At 51.1% G+C, this 26,029-nt stretch overlaps 1 protein-coding gene across 1 annotated transcript; it reads left to right on the top strand.

The window, feature by feature from the left end:
• The first annotated feature begins 2,231 nt into the window (after nucleotides 1–2,231).
• TTC22 (tetratricopeptide repeat domain 22) lies at nucleotides 2,232–25,771 on the top strand. Its single transcript, XM_003891939.5, has 7 exons — nucleotides 2,232–3,366; nucleotides 17,329–17,384; nucleotides 17,599–17,714; nucleotides 18,341–18,459; nucleotides 19,271–19,432; nucleotides 23,010–23,162; nucleotides 23,695–25,771. The coding sequence occupies exons 1-7, from the start codon at nucleotides 2,800–2,802 to the stop codon at nucleotides 24,229–24,231; spliced, it is 1,710 nt and encodes a 569-aa protein (XP_003891988.2). The 5' UTR covers nucleotides 2,232–2,799; the 3' UTR covers nucleotides 24,232–25,771.
• Nucleotides 25,772–26,029: the final 258 nt, after the last annotated feature.

Here is a 26,029-nt window from a genome sequence, read left to right as displayed (position 1 = left end):
TCCAGACTCCAGAGCCACCTCGTATGTCAGTGGAATCAAGTCAAGCTTCTCAGCTAGGACTTGGGCCTCTGTGATGGGGCCATGGCCCCTGCCTTCAGTCCTCATCTCCTGCCATCTTTGCCCCATGCTCTGAAACCTCCAGCCACGAGGCTACTCTATCCCTAGGACACACCCTCCCCTGGAGAGCCTCTGGCCTTTTCATACCTTTGCTGCTGATGATATGCGCCCCCCACCAACCTACCCTTCCCGCCCGACTCTTACTTATCTTCTTCAGAGTCCAATCAAAAGCCAAACCCACCCATTATGATGGTTATTATCTTTAAAAAATAGAAAATAACATATGTTGGAGAGGCTATAGAGAAATTGGAAGCTTTGGTCATTGCTGGTGGGAAAGTAAAATAGTCCAGCTGCTATGGAAAACAGTATGGCAGTTTCTCAAAGAATTAAACATAGAATTACCATATGATCCAGCAATTTCTTTCCTGGGCATATACTCAGAAGAATTAAAGGCAGGAACTCAAACGTGTATTTGTATGCCCACGTTCATAGCAGCATTGTTCACAACAATCAAAAGGTAGAAGCAACACACGTGTGCATCAGCAGATACATGGATAAACAAAATGTGATATATTCATACAATGGAATATTTTCAGCCTCTAAAAGGAAGGAAATTCTAACACGTGCTACCACATGGATGAATCTTGAAGACATTATGCTAAGGGAAATAAGCCAGTCGCAAAAGAACAAATACTATATGATTCCACTTATGTAAGGTAACTAGAGTAGTTGAATTCACTGAAACAGAAATAGAATGGTGGGTACCAGGTGCTGGGTGGAGACAGAATGAGGAGTTATTGTTTAATGGGTATGGAGTTTCCATTTGGGAAGATGAAGAAGTTCTGGAGATGGAAGGTGGAAACAGTGGTACAACAGTGCCCTCAGGGACAAGGACAAGGCCAGGGGAGCATTCATACTCTTAATGCCACTGAACTGTACACTTGAAAATGGTTAACACCATAAATTTTTTGTGAAGTATACGTTGTCGCAGTTTTTTTTTTCTTTGAGACAATGCTTTTTGCTCTTGTTGCCCAGGCTGGAGTGCAGTGGCACAATCTCGACTCACTGCAAACTCCACTTCCTGGCTTCAAGCGATTCTCCTGCTTCAGCCTCCCGAGTAGCTGGGATTACAGGCACACGCCACCACGCCTGGCAAATTTTGTATTTTTAGTAGAGACGGGGTTTCTCCATGTTAGTCAGGCTGGTCGCAAACTCCCGACCTCAGGTGATCCACCTGCCTCGACCTCCCAAAGTCCTGGGATTACAGGCGTGAGCCACTGCGCCCGGCCTGCAATTTTTTTTTTCAAAGCCAAACCCTCTGTGAATCCATTCCTGATACTCTCAGGCAGGTAAGAGAACAAGTTTCATCACAGGATCACCAGCAATTTATAGCAAAATTTTCAATTAAAAATTATTAAAATTAATTTTATATTTAAAAATCAACAGGTGAAACATAGCACCAGGATGTTGTTTTAATTTAACTTTTTTTTTTTTTTTTTTTTTTTTTGCTAATGTCAAATTTTTTTCAAGTTTCCTAATTGGCTCTATTTCCTCTTTTGAAATGCTGGTCTCTGTTGCTTCATCTTGAAATATATAGATATTTCATCTACATGAAATGTAAATATTTACATCTATATCTTTAGAGATACTCCAACTATATTTCACCTGTATATATTTTTCATCTGTCTATCAAGATGAAACAACAGGGATGGCAGGAGCCAGGCCCAGGTGGACGGAAGAGCGGGAGGAACTGGCCCCTGCAGCAGGGAGCACTGCCAGCCAGCCTCCAGGCTAGGGGTTAGGGGACCACTCTAGACCTGGGAGGAACACTGGCCAAAGCAAGAAAACTGGGACCACAGGTGGGGTGCAGGATGGGATGGGAACCAAGCTGGAGGAGTGGGAGCTAACATTTATCCAGAGTGGCCATTTATCAGGCTTACCTGATAAATGGGGAAGGATTGTCATCCTCATGTCACAGGTGATGAAAGTATGGCAGGTCATACTTTATTAGGGTTGGAGAAGCAGGATTAGAACCAGCACATGCAGCCCATAGTCTTTGCACAGGAGCTCACTGCGGAGCAGAGAGGGCGCAGAGAAATTCCACGTAGGAAGCCTCATAAATAATGGTCAAAAAAGAGAGGAGGGAGGTGGCAGGTTCCATTCAGAGGAAGAGCACTGAGGACCTGCGGACGGGATGCGACAGCGGCAGGAGTGAGGGTGGCTGCCGCAGCTAGACTGGCCAGTCCTGACTCAGCTCAAGCAGACAGGGCGGAGGAGCGCCCCTGGAGGAAGGGCCCGGCCTTCAGCAACCTGGGGTTCCAGGCCTACCTACTTGGGTACGCCCAGTTCTGTGATCTGGGCAAGTTCTGTTCCTCCTCTGAGTCTGTTTTCTCCTCTGAGCCTCAGTTTCCTCCCTGCTTAGCAGAGTAAAAACACGCCTTTTGCTTTGCACCGAAGTTTGCACGCCTCGTATTTGACAATGCGCTTCTTTTTCTGGCACACCTGGTTGTGCAATGTCAGCGTCTAGAAGCAGCTGAGCAGCGAAAGCGGAAACACCCACAGGGCACTCCTCGGGCCCACCCACCTGCGGGAGGCGCCCTGAGACCGAGAGGCTGCCGGGCCCCGGGCCTCTGCCGGCTGCCCTTCGCCTCCCGCACGGCGCTCGCTCGGGGGACGCCCCCATCCGCTGCCCTCCGCAGCCTCAGGCACAAGGGCAAGGCCAGGGAAGCAGAGGGGGCAGCCATGGCGGAGCCGGAGGCTGTGGCCGATGACCTAGACGCCCTCATCGACGACCTGGACTACCTGCCGGGCCACTTTCACCTGGAGATGCAGTTGAACTTCGAGCCGCACTCGCCGGCCCCGCAGCGCGCCCGGGACATGAAGCTGCAGCGGGAGGGTCTGCGGCAGGAGCTCGAGCTGGCGGCCGCCCCGCAGCGCCCCGCCGTGCGTCACCTCCTGGGCGCTTTCGCATTCTACCTGGAAGAGCTGGACGAGGCCCGCGAGTGCTTCCTCGAGGTGACCCGCGAGCACCCGGGCAACCTCAACGCCTGGGCCAATCTGGCACACGTGTACGGGCGGCTGGGCCAGGAGGAAGAGGAGGAGGCGTGCGCCGCGCGGCTGGCCGGCCTCATGGGCCTGGCGGAGGAGCCCGAAGCCGCCGGGGACCCCCAGCTCCGCGCCGCTCGCTGCCTGGCCGAGCAGGGCTACGCGCACGGCTTCGACGTGGGCTGCGCCAGCCCAGAGGAGCGTGCGCGGGGGCTGGCGGCAGGCATCGCGCTCTACGACAAGGCGCTGGGCTACGGGCAGCAGGTGGGTGACCCCTGTCTCCCTACCTCCCGCTGGGAGGACTGTGACCATGGTCCCTTCTGTCTGCAGAGATGCTCCGGTACCCCTGACTCTCCCTCAACCCCGGTTCTTCGGTCTCCCAAATGCCTGTCCAATGTGCATCCCCGGCCTGCCCCAGCCACGCCTGTAGCCCTCTCCTAGTCTAAGGAGTGGAACCGCTTCCTAGTAGGACTGCCTGCCCAAGCCTCTATTTTGGAAACAGCACAAGCCCAACCTGGGCAATTCATCCTTCTTACCTTGCTCCTCCCAGCAAGTGCCTGTTCCTGCGCCTGTGCACATCCACCTAAGTAAAAGGCACAATCACGCATCCTGCCAGAAACTTGGGCACATTCCCACCTCTTCTCTCCCGCTCACTTCCATCCCCATCCATTCAGTCCCCAAATCTTGTCCCTTCAACCTCCTGTTACCTCTGAGGTCTCTCCACACTTCTCCAGCCTTCCTCTGCCAGCCCAGCTTCCATACCTTCTTGCATGCACCAGTGTAGCAGCTGTCACCCATCCTTGGGGTCCTGCCCTCCAGCTTGACCCTTCTGCCTCATCTTCCCATCTGCTGCCAGTGTGGTGGTGCTCCATCTCGTGGGCCATGTCCCCACTGCCTGGTAGATAATTCCTAGGCTCTTTGATGGGTATTTAACATCCTCCATGATCTACCTCTCTGTCCTTCCTCTGCCACGTTCCCCCTTCCAAGCCACTGTGTGTCACTTTGCCACACTCTACTTCCCCTTGTTCCTCCATGGGCCAGATCTCCTTACAGCTCACCTTGTCCCTTTCTCAGCCTCTTCCTGGGGTGCCCTTTGGCTCCACCTTTGCCTAGAAGGTTGTCTTTAGTCTCGGGTTGGTCTCAGACATCCCCTCCTCTAGGAAGCCTCCACTAACTCCTCAGGCTGGGTCAGCGCTTCCTCTGGGCTCCCATAGCACTACTCACACTGTCCGTTTCCCAGCCTCCAGCTCAACCGTGAGGTCTCTGAGAGTGAGGACAATGTCTGTCTGGTTTACCACTGTAAACCCAATACACACCGGCACAGCACCTGGCACACAGTGGCACTCAATAAATGTATCTAATAAATGAATGGATATATGTGCAGCATAGGGCCTAGCACTCAATAGGCAAATACTAGGTATATTATCTACTGCTGCATAACAAATACCCCCAAAATTTAGCAACTTAAAATATTAAGTATATATTATGGCCCAGTTTTTGTGAGTCAGGAATCCAGGCATGGCTTCACTCAGTGCCCTCGGGCTGTGGTCTCATCTGAAGGCTTGCCTGACTAGGGGGGATCTTCTTCCAAGCTCACTTACATGCTGTTGGCAGGATTCAGTTCCTCACTGGCTCCTGCCAATGGCTTCCCTCTTTTCCTTGCCACATGGACATTTCACCACTTTTGCTATTTTCTGCTCATTAGAAGCAAGTCACAGGTTCAGCCCACACTCAAAGGGGAGGATTACACAAAGACATGAATACCTGGAAGTGGGGATCACTGGGGCTATCTCAGAGGCAGCCTGTACTGAATGACAGACAAATGATGTGGTAGAGCATTATTCTCTTTTACAGAATAGGAAACCACGGTTCAGAGGGGTTCCATGAAGGCACAGCACAGACAGGGTTGAGCTGCTAACAATTATGTTTTATAATATTTTAGATTTGTGATATGTAAATAACAAGCCTTCACACATGGGTAACACAACTCCCTTCACAAAGGCTCTGCACACTCCCCTCAGTGCCTTTTCCATGAATGTTCATGGCTTCTGTAAGAGAAGATGTGAGAGTCAAGACCTCAGAAAGTACAGGTTGGAGGGCATGGACCTGACTTAAGGACAGCATGCAGGGTAGGGGTTAAGAGAGTTGACTCTGAGTCAGATGGTCTGGGTCCAAATTCCAGCTCCCCCATGCTCACTCACTTCAAATCAGTGCTTAGCACCACCAATCTCCTTTTCCTTCTCTGTAAGATGGAGATAGTAATGTTACATATGTCATAGGCTTTGTCATCTGTAAAATAGGGACATCCTTCACTTGGTTGATGTCATAATTAACAGTTAATATTTGTAAAGCACCTAGAAAAAGCCTGCACAGGGATGAGCAGGGTCACAGATGACCCCTCCCTCTCCCTGGCTGGGAGAGCTTCCTCTGCTCTTAAGCTGAGTGTAGACATGACCACTGATTGCATGAGGTCAACAAGAACCCAGGTCTCTTGTTTCAATCCTGAGCCTGTGGCCCTGAATGCCAGGCTACCCTCAGTGAAAGGCACAGCCAACATTGATGTGTTGAGTGTGGTCATGGCAGCAGGTCATGGCAGCAGAGAGGGGCCTGAAGAGCCCTGGGCTAGGAGCCAGGAGGCCTAGGTTCTTGTCTCAGCTGCAACACTACCCACAGTGGAGCCTTCTCCTCCCCGGGCTTTGGTTTCTTCATCTCTAAAATGGGTGCAGGAAGCAGGGGCTACACGGTCTCTGAGGCACTTTCCTGCTCTTAGGAGGCCATTCACTGGGGGAAGTCTTCCTGGAGGAGGTGAGCAGGAAAGCAGTGATTCCGGGGTAGCTATCAAACAGAGGCTGGCTCTTCCCTCTCTGGGAACACGGCTACAGTGGGGACTCCCCAGTGAGTGAACATCCAGATGAGAAAGTGCTAAGCAGGATGCCCAGCACTCCAGGGAGGGAGCCTATTGCTTCACGGGGGTGTGGCTGCCAGCTCTGTGCTGTGTCCTGGGGCGTGGCCCAGCAGCTGCCCCACAGTTCTGCATAGAGCAGCTGTGGTCAGCCCCCTACACAAACCTCCAGAGAGAGTTTGGGATTTGGAGACCCCATTTATCATCTGAGGATTAGATGACATGCTTCTGAAGCACCTGGCACAGAGTAGGTGCTCAAGAAATAGTTACAGACAGGATGACACTAATGATGGTTGCATCATTTTAGAGTCCAGAGGTTTGGTTCTGAGCACCTAGTTCTGTTATTATTTTGCTGTGTGGCTGTGGACAAGTCCCTTGTCATCTCTTGTCACTTGCCTGAGTTCCCGCTTCATAAACATTGATCAGCTCCAGTTTTATTGGTATTATGCAACAAACAATGGGAGTAAAAATGCCCATAAACTGGAAAATTCTGTGCATGTCTGAGAGGTATTTATTGAGCATTTTAACATTTATTGAATACCTACTGTGTGCCAGACTCTGTTTTTAAGAAGTCCCTGCCTTTAAGAGGCCCTTGAACAAAAGGAGAAGCAAACATTTGCTTCTTCATTAACTATGCTTACCTGAGCCCCTCTTCTGGGAGTGGGAGCCAAAGGGACAAATCAGAGACATGTCTACTGCTGGCTGAGAACACAGGCATTCATCACAGGCCTGTGTCATTGGCAATTATCTCTAAGTACTGTACACCCAGAGGTCACACTTTCTGAACCCAAAACAGGGCCCCAGGGGCTGACAGTGAAAGTACACTCTGGGGATATGGGGACCGAAGCTTGGTATCAACAGGGACCTGGAAAGTCTGGGCCCTGTGGATAGAGTGGGAGTGACTGAGTCAGAGGGAACACGCCCCTTCAGCAGGAGTTCCCAGGCGGGAATGAGTGGGGACACACCCAGCAGGGGCAATAGGTGCGTGCAAAGGCCCCGTGGTGGAGCCTGCAAAGCAGAGGGGCTTGAGTGCTGGCTGAACTGGGGCAAGGAATGAAGCTTGCCCAGGGTCACAGAGCTAGTAAATGGCAGTTAAATCCATACCACCCTGGTTGACTGCAAAGTCTTTGCTCTTTCTGGAGAGTTCAGAGAAGTGGGGTATAATGCAGATGGCTAGCAGGATGGTGAGGGGAGACCCCTCACAGGTGTACTCCTGGAAATCTAAGGCAGAGGAGTATGGAGAGAGAGGAGGTGGGTGGGTTGCCATGTGTCCAGAGACTGGGAAGGATGAGGTAGAAGGTGAAGTCAAAGTCAGACCAGAAGAGGAGGAGGAGGAGGAGGAGGAGGAGGGACCCCCTGCAGTGAGAGATTTTCCATCTTTGTGGGGCTGGGACTCTCCCAGGTGGGGAAGAGCCTCTGGAGCTCAAAGGGCAAAGAGCTGCTGAAGAACTGTGAACAGCTGCTCATCTGCTAACCTAAACTACAAAATAATAACAACAAATTATACAAGAAAATGTTATAAAAGTTAATCATTCAGCCCATAATCCAAAAATAATCAGTGTTTGTATAGGAGGGGGTTTGTTTCTGTGACTTCCCTTCTTTGCTCTTCATTCCCTACCCTTTCCTTTCCTTCCTTCCTTCCTTCCTTCCTTCCTTCCTTCCTTCCTTCCTTCCTTTCTTTCTTTCTTTCTTTCTCTTTCTTTCTTTCTTTCTTTCTTTCTTTCTTTCTTTCTTTCTTTCTTTCTTTCTTTCTTTCTTTCTTTCTTTCTTTCTTTCAGACTGAGTCTGGAGTACAATGACATGATCTCAGCTCAGTGCAACCTCCACCTCCCGGGTTCAAGCAATTCTCCCGCCTCAGCCTCCCAAGTAGCTGGGATTGCAGGCACCTGTCATCATGCCCAGCTAATTTTTGTATTTTTGTAGAGACTGGTTTTCACCATGTTGCCCAGGCTGGTCTTGAACTCCTGATCTCAGGTGATCCGCCTGCCTCCACCTCCCAAAGTGCTGGGATTATAGGGGTGAGCCACCACACCCAGCCACATTTCTCTTTCTTAAATTACAAAAAAATATGAGAAGACAGATGGCTTTGATCACTTCCCTCCTCCTCCCATCACCCCTGTAAATATACACACATGTCCAGAGACTGGAAAGTCTACACACGCCATCTCTCACACACATATACACTCACAGATGGACTGTCAGTGGCAAATCTCTAGATTGAGTAGCTATTAAGAGCACAAGCTTTGGAGTTAGACCAGGTGAGAATTCTGCCTCCATCACTAGCTGGCTACAGGCAATTCTTTATTCCTCTGAGCCTCAGTTTCCTTCTCCGTAAAATGGGGTTCTAACATGAACCTCACATGGTTGCTGTGAGGATTGAGAGAACATGAAGACCACCAGGCAGAAGCACGTGAGGTTGCCTGGGGCTTCTCCCTGCCTGCTCTGGCCCACAGCACTTCGCCACTGCTCTTCAACAGAGCCTTCCAGCCTCTGGTTTACCCCCATGTGGTTTCTGTCTTGCCCCTAGAGTGTGGGCATTCTGTCTTGGGCTTTTCTCTCTCTTCCCCATCCACCCTCCTCAATGTCTGACATAGAGCTGAACACCAAGGGGAGTTTGCAGCCATTGTTTAATTTAGTCGAATATCTGGATTTTGCCTTTAAAATCCCTATTTTTTAAAATAAGGTAACTTGAACTTACTGTCTAAGAGAAAAAAAAAAATCCCTGTCCCAAGCCAACTCAGTTATGTTATTTTCTTCTCCTTTTCCCAAAACACTGGTGCCTTAACACACACATGTAGTCACACACACCAAGGCAGGCCCTGAGTGATGACAGGAACCACACCTGCAATGGCGTCTGTGCACCGGGCACTGAGCTCAGGATTTTACCTGCCTTCGCGCATTTTAATTTTATTCAAACCTCACAGACACACTGCCAGGTGCTGTGATTCCCCCTCACACCCCAGGCATAACAGGCTCAGGGAGGGGAAGGGACTTGCCCAGGTTGACCCAGTGCCTGCGGGGCTGTCCACACTTCACCAGCCAGCTGAGGCAGCTGGGGAGGGAGGCGGCCAGCCTCACAAACAAAGGTGTGGGCATTCCAATCCATCACTGCGCCCAGCGGGGTGGGGACCTGGCAGGGAGGCCCAAGAGAGTGTCAGAGGTCAGCAAGCCTAGGATCTCTGGCATGCATGCGTGTTCACAGACGCACACCCGCACACACACACACACACACACACACACACACACACACGACTCCACAATTCTGAGTGGTTTGATTTGGTTCAGCTACAAGAAGAGGTAGATGAAGCTGGATGATATCCCAGGCACTGTGCACACAAGTGCTTTTCATCGATTATCTCATTTGATCCTCACAGAAATGCTGGCAAATCCACATTGTTATTAACCCCATTCTACAGACAGCAAACTAAGGCTCAGAGAGGTGTTGTGACTTGCCCAGGGGCACATGTGGCTGGCAGGAACTAAACTCAAGACTATGGGACATCAAAGCCCAGGAGGATGGACAGCTTTCCTAAGGGTCTGGCTTCAACCTTCTGTGGCCTTGGGGTGCTCACGTTTGCATGTCAATGCCCCCTAAGTTTGCTACTGGCTTCTCTCCCCACTTGGCTGGGAAGTTTAAGAACTGGGTGTCCTCCTCCTCACAGATACAGAAGCCCAGAGCCAAAACTGCTTTAAGCATCATCTGGCCCAACCACCTCTTTTGCAGGAGAAAAGATGATGTATGTTAGAGTGCAGCACCGCACAGACCCACGGGAGGAGCTGAGAAAATTCAGGCATCACTGTTGTTACTGCAGAGGGTAAGAGACTCCTGCAGACCCACTCAGCTACTGCCGGTGCTAGAGTTGGATTTGGACGCTGGACCAGACAGGGAATTGCCCTCTCACTAGGGATAGTGAAACAGAGAAGTGGCTCAACACAGTCCAGCAAGTCTGGGATCCAGCACAGAGCAAAACTGACAGGGCCTGTGTTTGCATGACAGACCTAGGACCAGAAAGGAGCTTTGACCAACAGGGAGTTGCTCAAAGCTTAAAATCCACAGGGAACTGTCCAGGGAGCCCAAGACAGGGCCACATATTTGCTTCCATGGCATAACACTCAAATCCCAAATTCCCTCCACCTGTGCACATATCACCCCAGCCAACATGCCTGTTGATGCAGGCAGCCCACGTGGGGTCACCCCTGTTTGCAGATGTAGAAGCTGAGCCATGCCAGTGGGCTCTCCAGGACCCCTAGAGGAGTGAGAGGCAGGGGTGGGACTCCAATCTCAACCTCTGTTTCCTCCCCACACCTGACAAGGCAGGAGCACAAGAGCATCACCACCTGCAGCTGGGTGTGGGGAACAGCAACCCTCTTCCCTGCCTGTCTTGTACATGGCCCACAGGCGGCAGGCTGGGGCCAGGTGGGGCGGGGCTCGGTGTGCAGGAGCAGAAAGGCTGTTCTGTGTCATCACAGAGGACATTCCAGTTGTGCAGGAAGGACATATCCACAGGCCTGCCACCTTGTGACTTTTATTTCTGCAGTGTCAGCCTTCACGGAGTCAGCAGGATGAGGTGGAAACAACAGGGGCATTGGAGGAAGGCAGATCTGAACTTGAATCCTGGCACTTCTGCCCTGGGCTATGGGGCTGGGCTGGTGGCTTTTTCTGTAGTCTCTGTTTCCTGATCTGTAAAAGGAGGAAGATGCATTACACCTTCTAAGGCTGCTGTGAGAACCCAGTGCCATGATGCACTGAGGAGCCCAGTGACACTAGAGAAATGTTCTTTCCTGTTTGTCATTCCTCCTCCCCAGAAAGAAAATTAGTCAGCTTTCAGGAACTGACTCTGAATCCAGAGGACAGCCCATCATCAGGGGCAAAGTTCAAAAGACAAGGCAAATATTTTCTTTAAGAACCAGCAAGGTCTCTGTATAGCCTATTCAAATCCATATATATTGTAAGTCGTTGGTGTAGTGAAAGATCTTCTATTGGAATAACTTAAAATAGCCAAGCTCCCCAACATTTCCTTCTTTCGGGGCTGTCTTTTGAAGTAAATGGGACGCTGAACCTTGTACCCGACCCGAGTTAAGACATACCTGCTCTGGTAATGGCTTATCCTAATCCTACCATTTCCTGCAGTTTCTGCCAGGTCACTAACCTTTGTTGCTTACTCACCCAGCCCACAGGAGCTTCGATCTTCAGGCTTCCCTGAGGATCACAATTTCTGACCTTTTACTCACTAAAAAAGAGAGGAATTTTCTAGCCCATTTTTGCTCCACCTTAGGGTAGTACAGTGAGAGCCTCGTGCAATGGTTCTCAAACTTCAGCATGCAGTAGGGGGCCTGTTAAAACACAGATTGCTGGGCTCCCACCCCCAGGGTTTTAGATTCAGTGGGTCAAGAATTTGCATTTCTATCAAATTCCCAGGTGATGCTGCTGATGTTGCTGGACCGAGGGCCACACTTTGACAACCACTTGTCTAAGGTAGTTGGAGGCAAAGACTCTGGAGCTAAGTCACAGAGTTCTCAGCCCTACTACCTGCTAGCTGTGTCACTCTGGGTGCATGCCTTAACCACTCTGTTCCACAGTTGCCTTATCTGTAAACTTGGGAGAATAACAATCCTTACCCCATAGGTAACCCTTGAGAAAGCCTAATGGGGTAACACATGTAAATGAAGTGCCTGGTGCATAGTAAGTGTTCAAAAGTTGCTATTATTAGTATAGCAAAAGAGCATCATCTCCAGGTTTCAGTCAAGGCTGTCACACTGGACATGTGACTCTGAACATAGCATCTTGCCTCAGTCTTCCCAGCTGTATGAAGAGGGTAATGATACTCCCTTTACATTCCATGAGGCTGTTCTGAGGATCACATGGAATCTGTGTGAAAGCCCTTTGTAAATGGTAAACACCGTACAAACAGTAGCTCCTTGCAGCTGGATCTTGTGGGAAGAGCATTGAAGTCAGAGAGACCTGGCCTGAAGTACCAGGTCAAATAGTCAGGTCTCTGCTTCGGTTTCCCCATCCCTAATATAAGGAAAGTAATAGCGAGAGCCTCAGAAGAGCTAGGAAGTGTGCTGAGAACACCTCACCTGAGATCTGTCTCTCTCACCTTCAGCTTGTACCAGGGTCTACAAGTTTCATTTTAGGGTCAGCATGGGCCTCGCCTAGTTCCCTCCCATGAATCTGCCACAGAACAGCAGCCTAATGTAAGCTCCTCCAGCACAAAGCCTGGACTCACACGCTGGCCAGCCTCTCTCATAGACCACGGAATCCCCAGCCCATGGGATTGTGATAAGGACCAAATGAAAGAAAGGGGGGGGGGTGTCCTGACCGGAGGCCACCTACCCCAGGCAGGTTCACCGTAAATACTCCTCTTTTGGCAGAAGTCCTGTGAGCCCCCTCCCAGGCTGCCTCCAAACACCTTGCCTCTGGGAGTCGTAAACTCTGTAACTGAATTCCTTGCAGCCATAAGAGGTTTCACAGCAACTTTATTCTCCAGGATAGAGGTGGAATGCCCCCTCCCTTCTCCAAGAGGGGAGGGGGCAGTCACAAGCCTGCTTAATTTAATTTAACGCACTATGGCTTGCCAGGTTGCCCCTGGTAACAGCTTCAGCGGCTGCTTCAGTTACTGCTTAAGTTACAACCAGAAGGATTTTTAAAGAGACAGTCCAAGGCCGAACACAGTGGCTCAAGCCTGTAATCCAGCAGTTTGGGAGGCCGAGGCGGGCAGATCACCTGAGGTTGGGGGTTCAAGACTGGCCTTACCAACATGGAGAAACCCCGTCTCTACTAAAAATACAAAATTAGCTGGGCATGGTGGCACATGCCTGTAATCCCAGCTACTTGGGAGGCTGAGGCAGGAGAATGGCTTAAACCTGGAGGTGGAGGTTGTGGTGAGCCAAGATTGCGCCATTGGCCTCTAGCCTGGGCAACAAGAGCGAAACTCCGTCTAAAAAAAAAAAAGAGAGGGAGACAGACAGTCTATTTTAGAGCCAGAATTGCAGCACAGAGTGAACATCCAACACCAGCTTCACCATAGGGATAGAGGAGTAAAGCCCAGGCACAGTGAGGCTTCTGACTAGATGTGTGTATTGTATTAACTCTGTTCCATATCCACTGACCCCATCTGCAACCCCACAAGCCCTCCTGCAAATGCGGCTCTTAAGCTGGATCTGATGAGGGACTACTTTAGGGATTTGTCACACAGATGTCATCCAACTAGCTACTTTTTTGAAAATCAATTTTAGTCATCAAGTTGAAGGTGAGAAGAGTTGACCCTTAGGAGTTGCCCCTGCAATTCAGGCATACTGCCACCAGGTGGTGGTATTGCTTGCTTAGTGAAAACTGTAACCAGTCTCTTGAATTAATCAGTAATACTCAACAGCGCGCAGAGTGGTGGTGAAACCACTGGATTGTAAGCTCTGATGCTAACTAGTGTGGAACCTTAGGCAAGCCACCTCGCCTCTCTCTTCTCGGTGTCCTCGGATATCTAATAAGGAGATTGATCAGGATAACTGAGTGTTGTGGACAAGGCTTAGATTGAATAGAATCATGGAGGCATGAGTCTAAGCCCCACCTCTATCATGTACTAAGTGTGGTTTGGACACATAATTTATTTTCTTGCCACTTGAATACCAAGCAAGAGAGTGGCTGGGAAAGCCCTGAGGACAACACATTAGTCTCCAACACTGGGGACCTGTGGAGGCGAGAAAGGTGCCTGGGACCCAATAGGGGACTGGAGATCCTGAGGTCCTGGGAGCATAGTGGGGAGAGGACAGCAGGGTGCCCCAGGATGGCTCCAGATTCCAGAGCCAAAGACCATGTTGCCTCATCGGGCACTGAAACATGCCACAGCAGACAAAGCAACCTCCTAGAGAACCCTAACCCCACTCAGCTCTCAGCTCTACCCAGACCAGGAGGAAGGGAACAGACATCTACTCTGGGCCAGGCACTGCCCTCACAACTCCTGAGAAGCCCATATGATTATCCTCCTTTGCAGATAAGGACATAACCTGCCAGGGGTAACTCATCCCCCAAGGTCACCCATCTCATATGACCAGGCCTGCCAGGCACACGAGCCTCAGCTCTTCACATTCCCACCCCCCAAGTCTACTACACCTGTTCTTGCTGGATGCTAGGCTCCCTCGCCAGGAGCAAGGAAGGGAGAGTGGGTTCTCTTTCTCCCCACCATGACTCAGTTGAGCCAACCACAAAGCAGGTGAGGGACCAGAGGTCATGGGATCACTCACATAGAAGCAGCCAGGGGGCCGGGCACGGTGGTTCACGCCTGTAATCCCAGCACTTTGGGAGGCCAAGGCGGGCAGATCACTTGAGGTCAGGAATTCGAGACCAGCCTGGCCAACATAGCGAAACCCCATCTCTACTAAAAATACAAAAACTAGTCGGGTGTGGTGGCAGGCACCTGTAATCCCAGCTACTCGGGAGGCTGAGGCAGAATAGCTTGAACTCAGGAGGCAGATGTTGGCAGTGAGCCGAGATTACGTCACTGCACTCCAGCCTGGGTGACAGAGCAAGACTCCATCTCAAAAGAAGAAGAAGAAGGAGGAGGAGGAGGAGGAGGAGAAGAAGAAGAAGGAGAAGGAGAAGGAGAAGGAGAAGAAGAAGCAGCAGCAGAAGCAGAAGAAGAAGCAGAAGCAGAAGGAAAAGCAGAAGCAGCAGAAGAAGAAGAAGCAGAAGCAGAAGAAGCAGAAGCAGAAGCAGAAGAAGCCAGGAAGCCTGAGGCACCACGTGCCCCTGATCCTTCGCATGGTCAGGTTTTGACACATCATGCCAATTTGGCCCACACTAGGTGCTCCATAAATCCCAGTCTCCTCCTTCCTTCCCAGGTCCAGTGTAAGTAAAGCAGATAAGGGTATCCAGAGTCGGGTCCCTGCCTTTTTGCTTATTCCCACCTAAGTAACAGTATTACCTTTCAAGGTGATACAAATGTAAAAGCACACATCAATCAGATTTTGGCATTCCTGAGCTCTAGCCTCTTTTTTTTTTTTTTTTTTTTTTTGAGACAAGGTCTCACTTTTTTGCCCAGACTGGAGTGCAGAGGTGCTATCATAGCTCACTGCAGCCTTAAACTCCTGGGCTCAAGTAATCCTCCCATTTCAGGCTTTAGAGCAGCTGTGACTATAAATGTGCACCGCTGTGCCTGGCTATTTTGATTTTGATTTTTGAGGAGACAGGGTCTCACTATGTTGCACAGGCTGGTCTTGAACTGCTGCTGGGCTCCAGAGATCCTCCTGCCTCAGCTTCCCAAAGTGCTGGGATTATAGGCATGAGCCACTGTGCCCAACCCCCCAGCTCTCTCTCCTTCTATAGCTCCCCACTACCTTGCAGATGAGCTCCAAGTCCTGACCCTGGCACTCAGAAGCCCCTCCTGATTATGCCCCTGCTGGCTCTTCCCTTCACCCCTTACTATCAGGGTTCCAGTCCTTGGGCTGCAGGCAGACCCCAGCACACCTGGCTCGCTCTTCTCTGAGCTTTTGCACTTGATGTCCCATCCTCCTAGATTGCCTTTTCTCACTGTATCCACCTGAGTGATTCCTACTTGTCCTTGAGGACCCTGCCCTAGTACCTCCTCCTCTGGAAAACCATGGAGAAGTCCTTGGATTGTATAGGATACCTCCCCGGGCTCCCATAGCCCCCGTGTTCCTTCTACTCTAATTGTGTCTTTGGGTCTGGCTTTCCTGCAGGACCCAGAGTCCCTAAATGTGGGACCTGCCTTCTGTCTCCTGTCTTTATTGCCCAGCCGAGAGCCACACAGAGAAGCTACTCAGGGAATATTGACTGAGAAATGCAATTAGTGGGACCCCTTCTGGGTGGTCTGACTGGGACCTGGGTTCCAGACCCTGTCCTGAAGGGCAGTCATACCAGTTGGTGGGATCTGACTCATAAGGACCCCTCGCTTTCTTCCTCCCTCCAAATTCATCCAAGGTGTCCCCGGAGCAGCCACAGCCTAACCTGCTAGCATTGGCCCCCCCCCCCCGGGTCCCCATTCACACACTCTGTGCTGCACACCCATCAGCTCCCCATCCCTAACGTCTCCAGGCCTCTGCTCATGGGAGCTCTCCATCTGGAGCCCACCCTCTGAAGTGCCAATGTGACCCAATACCCTCCTTAAGCCCTCATCCCCCAACTGGGAGTGGCCTGCCCATCCCCCGCACTCCCTCTGTACCACTCTCATGGCCTCGATCAGACCTGGCTTCATACCACAGCTACTGGCAACCCGGTGTGGGGAAGCAAGCATGGGCTTTGGAAGCTGATAAACAGGGACCGGATCCCAGCTCTGGCACTCAAAAGCTGTGTGACCTCAGGCAAATCACTTTATCTCTCTGAGCTTCAATATGTTCCTCTATAAAATGGGGATAACAGCTACTTGATAGGTTTGTTGTGAGATGGAGAAGATGGGTGTCAGGATCCTGGCACATGCAGGCACTGAGCCGCATCCTATTATTGAAGCCTGGGTCTGCTTCCGCTGCCAGGTTGTGAGTGCGTTTGGGTGAGGGTGCAGGTCCCATTCAGTGCCACATTCCCAGAGCACCCAACGCAGGGCCTTATGCCATAGGTGCTGACAAATGCATTCACCCTAGCTGCTGGGGATGGGGGTAGAGAGAAGATGGACCCCCTCCCCCACAGCTGAGGAGGCCACAGTGGGGGTGGCGAGTGCAGAGTGAAGCCTCCAGATCAGGGATGGGAGATGAATGTGGAGGGAGGGGCTGGAGCCTGAGGGAGAGCTGCTGATATGCACTGGGGGTTTTATTGGTTTTCATTAAAATTCCTTCCCGAAGCTGGAGAAGCTACTCCCATAAATAACAGCATAAATATTTTATCTGGTGCCCAAGTCGCACAGCAAGGTTGGCAGGAATAATAATGGCAAAACAGTTCAGGGGGGTCTTGGGCTTCAGCTGAGCTGGGCTCACTTAACATGCCCAAAGGGGCTTTCTCAGGAAGGTAAAGACTGCAGGGATGGCACCAAAGGGAGAGGCAGGTGGGCGTGGAGGAGAGGGTGGGCAGTGGGGTACGCGCCCTGGGGTTGGGGAGCCTGTGTAGGGTGTGGGAGGAAGTGCTTACCACACCTGCTCTAGGATAGGCACCTCACTGGGGGCCCTCACAAAGCCTCTGTAGTCAGAGAAGTGAAGTGACTTGCCCAAGGCCACCCAGCCAGTCACGGGCAGAGCCAGGACTGTAATCAAGGGTGTTTAAGGTCAAAGCCCTTCCCACTGTGCCTGCTGCTTCTTGGGGTTCAGCAAGTGTGGGAGTTTATGAACAACGGCCAGAATACCTCAGTAATGGCAGCGAGGGCTGTTCTCTGTTTTCCTAGATCCCGATGGAGGAGAAAAGGGGCTGGTATTTCACCATGGCAACACTCTACATCAGGTCAGGCAAGAAGGTGGCAGGGGTACGGGATGGTGGAGGGAGAGGTGTGGCCTGGTACCCAGCCAGCAGGGTAAGGGCAAAGGTAGCTGGGTCCATCCTGCTGGAAAGGGCTCCTCAAACCCCACCACCACCACCACGGGCCTGGGCAGGGCTGGCAGCACACAGGACAGCTGGGAGGGGGTGCCACCCAACCACATCTCCTTCTCGGCCACAGGCTAGATGGTATCTTCCTGGAGCTGGGCAGTGAGGAGCAGAAGAGGCTGCCCGCCTTCAACCGCACGTTGGCTCTGCTCCGGCAAGTGCTCAAGTCTGAGGACCCCCGCCACCAAGGTAGGGGCCCAGGGGATGGGTGGGACAGCAGCCTCTGTCCCCCGCCACCAGCCTGCTGGCATTGCACCCACCTCTGGCACTACCTCCCCCTCTTGGTTCCTGTTTCTTCCTCCTTCGCTCTGTCCCCTACACTCATCTGTGCACCTCAAGGAGCCCACATACCTTGCCCAAGTGAACATGCCAACTACAAGTCACTGTGACTGCAGGCTTCCCCGTCTGCAGCTCGTGACCTGGAGGGTGAGAGGTAGTTTCCCCTGTTTCCAATTATTTATTGTCAGAAGATTGAAGCCTCCGTTGAAGAGGAGTTGAGTCATTTTTTTGCAGGGCCAGAGAGCAAGAACAGGGACTAGAACCACCAGAGCTGGTGAGAGCTGAAGTCAGAAGAGACCTACATACCTGACGACGACACACTGAACACAGAATAAGCACTAAAACGGGTTCACTAACCCCTCACACGGCCCCTCTCTCCACCTTTGCTTCTCTCTGTCCCTGGCAAGTTGCCCTCAGTGATCTCACGCTACTGTCCGTTGCTTTGTCTTCACGGGCAACACCTAAGATGGAGATGGCCCCTTCCCTCTCTCCATCCTGCTGCTTCCTAGAGACCCTCTCCCACCCTTCACCCCCAGCCCTGGCCTGGTGCTACCTCGGGATGCTGCTGGAGCGGAATGACACCTTCTCCACCACCCCCATGGGCGTCCATGACTGCGGGTACTCGGGGACCGACCCTCTGGACTGCTTCGGCAAGGTACGTGCCCCCAGCCACACCCACCCTCTAAACTGAGAAGGAGCCTGGCACCCCAGCCTCTCCACCCAGAACCCAGGCTTCTCTGGGTATCAGTCCCCACCACGTGGTCCACCCAGGAAGTACACTTACTCCAGACCTTGCTCTCCATCCTCTCTTCATTCAAAACAAAAGAGACCCTCCCCATACCAAATCTGGCCCCAGCCCATTTCTCTAGCCTTGAAACAGACCCTTAGACTTTTTCCCTTGAGGCCTCCATTCACAGTACTCCCTCTGCCAGGAGTTCCCTACCTCCCCACCCCCAGTGGCATAGTAGAATGACAAGTTTAGCTGGGGTCTCCTTGCCAGTCCTGCCCATAGGCTGTGTGACCCTAAGGTAAGTCACTTACAACAGGAAGCAGTCAATGACAATAGTGGGGGTAAGTGCTATCACCCAGGTAAAAACCCTATACTTTGTAAGGTTGGGGGATGAGGGTTGCCTCTGGCCCTTCCTCTCACCTGCCCCGGGAAGATGGGGGAGCATACACTGGGAAGGAGGGGTCTGACTGGGGTCTAGAAGGCTTTATTGGATGTGACAGGTGATGTGGTCATGGGCCGGGCTCTCAGGAGTTGAGTGCCAATGGGTTGTGCCCCAAGGTGTTGGGTTCTATGATATGACAACTTACTGGCAGGTGGATAAGGGTGGATATGGGTAAAGGGCACTGTGTTGATATGGATGTATCCAGAAATGGGGTTTCTGTGGTTCAGCACTGTTTAGCCAGCTCTGGCTAACGACCAAGCAAGTGGTTTGCTTTTGCACTCCTCCCTTACCTAGGCCATCGAGATCGCCAAGAACCAGCCTCCCATCCTGAATCGCCTGGCCAAAATCTTCTACTTCCTAGGAAAGCAGGATATGGCCATTGGAACCTGTAACATGGCCCTGGATGTCCTACAAGATCCAGAGCTCAACTGGCAGGCGTACTGCACAAGGGCCAAGGTGGGTCAACTTCCTGCACCACCTCACCCCGCCACTGGGAATCAGAGAACAAGGGCCATAGGCCAAGACCCTGTTGCCAGGGCCCAAGGGTCAGGGAGTCCTCATGGTGGAAGGGAGCTTAGGAGCCATCAAAAAAACACAGTTGGGTTCTATACAGCTTTTTGTTTGTTTTGATACAGGGTCTCACTCTGTCACCCAACTGGAGTATGGTGGTGCCACCATGGCTCACTGCAGCCTAGACCTCCTAAGCTCAAGCAATCCTCCCACCTCAGCCTCCCAAGTAGCTGGGACTACAGGGGCACACCACCGCACCCAGCTAATTTTTGTTTTGTTTAGTAGAGATGAGGTCTCATATGTTGCCCAGGCTGATCTCAAACTCCTGGGCTCAAGCAGTCCTCCCACCTTGACCTCCCAAAGTGCTGGGATTCCAGGTGTGAGCCACTACACCCAGCCCTGTAAGGTTTTTGAGTGAAAGAATGCAGAAGCCTCCACTCACTGCAGGAATCCCTTCTACAATGCCTGGTCAGTGAGCCCCCAGCCTCTTCTGGATTGGCACAGGTGGAATCAGACTGACCAGAGTTGAAATCTGGCTTCTCTACCTTGTGGAACTTGTGGCAAGCCACTTACCCCCCCGCCAAACCTCAGTTCCCAAATCTGTAAGATATAACTAAGAACACTTTCCTTAAAATGTTGTCAACAGACGCAGTGAGGTAGCATCTAAAGCACAGTGCCTTGGACATAGGAGGTGCTTCTCTGAAAGCCAGTAGAGGTCATTTAATATAGTGGATCAGAGCTCTGGCTCTGAACACAGACAGCCTTGGTTCAAATCCCACAACACCACGTGCTATGGGACCTTTGGCAAAATACTCTTGCCCAGATTCTGAGCCTCAGTTTCTTTATCTGTAGATGATAATATGTCTCATAGAGTTGTTATGAGAATTACATTAGATTTTGTATGTAAAACTCAGCATCAAGCACACAGTAAGATTTCATAAGAGACTGACTGCTACTAATTTAATATTAGGCATATTTTTGAATTATCTCACTGTCTCTTGAGGCAGTCCACTGCATAGTCATTTAGGTCTGCAAGTTACACACTTAGTTGAGTGCTGTCTCCCGCTAGCTTCCTGCACTGGTCCCAGACCCGCCCCCTAGAGCCCACACAGAGCCCATGTGCTTGAGGAAGCAGACTCGGAGCTCCAAGTTAACTTCACTGCAAGCCGAAGAGTCCCCCCATCCCCTCATCTTCTCCACTACCATCCATATGACCTAGTGGCAAATCCTCTCCCAGTCTTGATCTCAGTGGCTTAATTACTTTGCCAGCAGGTACGAGGCAGGAGTGAAATTCCTTCACTGTCATGGATGTGGTTATTATTATAGATAATAATATTAACCATAATAGTAAATAATAAAATATTTCTATAAAATTCTGCATTTCATCAAGCACTTTCATATTCGTGATCTGATTTAATGCTCACAAGAATCCTGTGAGAGAGGCCAGACATGTGCCATCCTACATATGAGGCCACATATAACCAGGGAGGCAGGGAACTTCCCCAAAGAACTGCATTCAATAATCAGAAACTCCAATTTTACTCTCCTCCCTCCATCACCATCTGGTGTCTTATGATCCTGGCCTCTCTGTGGTGCCAAAGGTCACTCAGATGACCAGAGGAGCACAGGATGGTGGAGAAGAGACGGTGAGGAGGAGGGAACTCACATTATCTGTGTAAAAGCCTCAGTCCATGCTGCAGCCCATAAGCATGGCCCTGGCCCCATGAGCTCTCTACCCCACCTCCCTCTGTTCATGCCTCTCTCAGTCTTCCAACCCTACTGGCCAGGGCCTCTGCCTGGAATGCTCTTCTCCCAGATATCTGATTGGCTTCCTCCCTCACTTCCTACAGGTCTTCTAGTGGCCATCTAATTGAAAATATCAAAGCCATGCAACATTTAATTTTATATATATATTTATATTATTTATATATATTTATATAAATATATTAATTTATTTATTTTTAAAATTCTTCTAGAGATAGGGTCTCACTCTGTCACCCAGGCTGGAGTGCAGTGGCGTGATCATGGCTCACTGCAGCCTTGAACTCCTGGGATCAAGTGATCCTCCCACCTCAGCCTCCCAAGTAGCTGGGACCACAGGTGTGCACCACCACACCCGCCCAGCTAATTTTTTAAAAACTATTTGTTGTAGACACAGGGTTCTGCCTATGTTGCCCAAGCTGGTTTCAAATTCCTGGGCTCAAGCAATCCTCCAGTCACAGCCTCCCAAAGTGCTGGGATTATAGGTGTGAGCCACCACACGTCGCCACCGCCAACGTTTTATGTTTTCCTTTCCTGGTTTAGTTTTCTTAGCATTAATCACTCCCCTACACATTATTTACATCTTTATCATGTTTATTTTCTCTCTCCCCCAAAACATATAAGCTACTTGAGGGCAGGGATTTTTGTGGTTTTGTTGTCTACTGCATTCTCAATGCCTGGAACAGTGGCTGGCACAGAGGAGGCTCTTAATGAATATTTGCTGAACGAATGAATGAACTGAGCACCTTCCATATGCTAGCTCCTGACTAGAATATGTTCTTTCAGACATCATGGTAATTCCCCCAGGAAGATATTCATGAACTAATTTTTCAGATATAGAAATGAGGTTCAGGTTCATAGAGTTGTGGAACTCCCTCCAGATGACATGGCTAATAGCTAGGGGTTGAGGGAAGGACTGAAATTCAAACCCTAGTCCAACTGACCCGAAAGCCAGAGATTCATCTCCCCCTGCCTCCATGATGCTGTCTTATAACCAAAGCCCTTCTGATGACTATAAAGCATTAATACCTTCAACAACAATAGCCCCCTTTCCCTCGCTTCCTCCTACCCAACCCAAACCCACCCCTCCTAAACCTCCACACTTTGTAAATGCTCTTAAGTGTGAGGAAAATGGAGGAATTAAGGAAAGCAAGGGTCTGAGATCATTTGTAATGTGATGCTTGTCAGTTGGGGCTACCTGCCATTCTTCCCAAACTGCTTGTTGACATAAACTCTCCCAAAATTGGTGCTGCCATCCTACCTAAAATAATCCTCCCCAATCATCTGTATCCCATTGTCATGTTTATTTTGTCATAGCACTTACCACTTGAAATAGTACTGTTTACTATTGACCGCCTCCCCTACTGGAATGTTAAGTTCCGCCAGAGCGGGAACCTCATCTATCTTGTTACCACGGTACCTCCTGTACCCAACATAGGAACTGGCACATGGTGGGCTCTCAATACATATCTGTTGAATGAGTAAGGGACTCTTACTTCATCACTCATTGCACAGAGAGGGAAACTCATTCACTCATTGCACAGACAGGGAAACTAAGGACCAGAAAGAGGGTGTGGCTAGCCCAAGTTGGTCCAAGGCTAGGACCTAGGACTCCTGGGTCCCAGCCTCAGGGTCTTTCTACTGCAACACAGAACCTCCCTGGCTGCTGTTAAAAAAAAAAAGACTGGGTTCATTTAGAACAGAGAGCAGGGCAGAGGCCCTTGTCTGGATCATCTTTCCTAAGCTGGCTCTCTGTTGGCAGATCCACATCAGAGCCTACCTGCACGACCTGGAGCGGGCCAAGATGGGTCTCGGGGGCATGCCTGACAGGAACCACCTGGCCTGTGCCAAGGCTGACCTAGAGGAAGTGGTCAGGGTGTGCCCAGGCTTCAAGGCGTACCTGGACATCGGCCAGGTAAGGCAGTCTCTTGGCTTAGCCAATAGCTGAGCAAGAATCTGTTTACTCCTTGCCAGGCTAGGCCAGGGCTAGGCCAGGATGCAGAGGAAAAAGTTGCACTCCCTCATAACAGTACCCATCTCCTCCAGCCATGGTGAGGATTGAATAAGATGTGTGTACAGCATTTAGAACAAGGCCTGGCTCTTCCTAAGCACTCAGGAAGTGTGGGCATTATTCTTGATCTAGGAGATATCTATTCTCTGTGTTCAGGGAATGTTTACCAAGAAGTGACAATATCATAATTTTAGATACAAGAAAACCGAGATCCAGAGATTGACTCACTCCAGGTTACATGGCTAGATGTGAAGGGGCTGGAACTGGAATCGGGGTACTCTTTTCCTAGAGGAGCAGGAATAAAACGTGTGATTAATAATTGTCGATGGAGACAGGGTGGGAATGAGTGAAGGAATGGAATATTTTTTTAAGCAAGCGTGGGGCAGGAATGAGCATGGAGCCGGGCCTGCAGTGAAGGGCGTGTCCCCCACCCCAGGTCTACTACTACATGGGCGTGGACGCAGTGCAGGAGCTGCTGGCGGTGGACGAGGCGGCGCTGAACCAGGCGCTGGTGTTCCTGGCCAAGGCGGGCGAGTCGGAGCTGGGTGCCACGCTGCCCGAGCTGCAGCTGCTGCGCGGCAAGTGCCTGCGCATCAAGGGCGAGGACGCCAACGCGGCGGCCTGCTTCAAGCGCGCGGTGGAGCTGGACGACGCGGGCTCCAGCCACACCGAGGGCTTCGGCTGCCTGCTCGAGGCGCTGCTGGCGCAGTGGAGCCAGGCACAGCTGAGCGACGGCGAGCTGGGCCGCGAGGTGGACGCCTGGCTACGCCGCGCCCAGGACAAGTACCCTGCGGCGCGCCTGCGCCAGGAGCTGCAGCGCGTGTGGCGCGGGCACACGGACGAGGTGCTGGGTCTGGCCCGGGCCCTGGTGGCCCAGGGACGGCTGGCGCTGGTGCGGCTGCTCTTTGAGACTATGGAGCGCGAGGGCGAGGGCGCCAGTGCGCCGCGGGACCGCCGGGCTGTCTCCTTTTAGGATGCGGGTGCCCAGGCCGGAGGCTCTCGGACACCCTGCCCAGGCCCCGCCCAGCTGGTGGGACCAGGTCTGGACGGACCCCCTGCCTTAGGCTGGCCTGGGAGCGGAGCCAGTTCGATTCTCTGTCGGGAATTGTGAATGGGGATGTTGCGACACCCGGGCGGTTTGAAATGCCCACCCAGACTGGAGGGCCTGAGAGCAGAAGAGGCTGGGAGCAGAGGTGAGAAAACACTGGGAAGCTGCCAATTGAGGGACAGAATTTTCTAGACATACAGGTAAAATAAGATGGTTGTGAGGCTCCTGAGAGAAACAGAAGACAGTTACCTCAGTGTGTCTGTTTTCTAGTCCAGGGACTCAGTCCCTCAGGCCTGCGTGCCTGTCTTTGGACTCCCGTGGGCTTCACTCTATCCTTATGTGAAAGTCCCCTTTACTTTAGTTGACTGGAGTGGGGTCTGAGCTCCTGCAGCCAGAAAAGCCCTGGCTAAAGCAGAGGTCAAGACTGCACCGCTAGTGAGTTAGGGAACAGCGCCCTAGCCTAAGCCTGGTCCTCCAGGCTCTTTCCTACCTCTCTGCCACTTTTCCAGCAGGCCTCCTCCTTGGTCAACTTGGCCTGAAAGGCCTCCCAAACGCTCTGAATACAGCCCATCAACAGAACATTCACTTGACTTCCCTGGAACTAGGGGCCCCACCCTTTAGGAGGTGCAACCTGCCCCCAGTCTTTTTTTTTTTTTTTTTTTTTGAGACAGAGTTTTGCTCTTGTTGCCCAGGCTGGAGTGCAATGGCATGATCTCTGCTCACTGCAACCTCCGCCTCCCGGGTTCAAGCGATTCTCCTGCCTCAGCCTCCCAAGTAACTGGGATTACAGGCGTGCACCACCACGCCTGGCTAATTTTGTATTTTTAGTAGAGACGGGGTTTCACCATGTTGGTCAGGCTAGTCTCAAACTCCTGACCTCAAGGGATCCTCTTGCCTCAGCCTCCCAAAGTGGTGGGATTACAGTGTGAGCCACCACGCCTTGCCCTGCCCCCAATCTTGACTATTCTACTAATTCTAAAGAAAATCTTGGAATTTTACACTCTTAGAATCATAGTCATAGAATTTTTTTTTTTTTTTTGGAGACAGAGTCTCACTCTGTCGCCCAGGCTGGAGTGCAGTGGCCAGATCTCAGCTCACTGAAACCTCAGCCTCCTAAGTTCAAGCGATTCTCATACCTCGGCCCCCCGAGTAGCTGAAATTCCAGGCTGTACTCACTGCTTTGCTCATATCCTCACTCATTACCAGGGACAGACCAGCACCCCTGCATTGCATCTCATATATCCACTGATGGGTAGAGAACAGACTGAAATTCAGAGTCTTAGAGATTGCACAGTGCACCCCCCTCATTGTGCAGATGGGAAAACTGAGAGCCATAGAAGGGAAACGGCTTGCCCAAAGCCATACTTACTGTTTTCCCCACACTTACTTTCACACTTTTTACCACAAACTTACTTTCACCATTCTTCAGGTTTGGAAAAATACTAATAAACTAATCAACTCTAAAGTATTCAGTGTTTATATGTTAAAGGTTTGTGTGTCACTTGTTACATGGGTCACTCTGATATCCACTGGGACAGTGTTTCAACACTAATGGTGGCATTCCAGGTACCTGTGAAATCTGGCAGTAAGGCCACCCTAAGGCTCCTGAATTCTACCTCATGTCTCACCATGGCTCACCACTTTGAATGGTGACATTCTCTCTCACCCTCTTTCTCCTCTCACCACCATGGCAGCAGAGGCCAGAAGGTGACTCCACAGCAGC

The sequence above is a fragment of the Papio anubis genome, chromosome 1, assembly GCF_008728515.1.
Source record: "Papio anubis isolate 15944 chromosome 1, Panubis1.0, whole genome shotgun sequence".
Taxonomy (NCBI): domain Eukaryota; kingdom Metazoa; phylum Chordata; class Mammalia; order Primates; family Cercopithecidae; genus Papio; species Papio anubis.
The sequence above is the reverse complement of the archived record's forward strand: the minus strand, read 5'-3'. Positions and strand labels throughout refer to the sequence as shown.

Excerpts from the sequence above, each read along its gene's own strand:
- TTC22 (XM_003891939.5), top strand. The coding sequence starts at position 2,800 with ATGGCGGAGCCGGAGGCTGTGGCCGATGACCTAGACGCCCTCATCGAC. Across the intron at positions 17,385-17,598 it reads ATGGCAACACTCTACATCAG|GCTAGATGGTATCTTCCTGG; the intron begins GTCAGGCAAGAA and ends TCTCGGCCACAG. Across the intron at positions 19,433-23,009 it reads CGTACTGCACAAGGGCCAAG|ATCCACATCAGAGCCTACCT; the intron begins GTGGGTCAACTT and ends CTCTGTTGGCAG.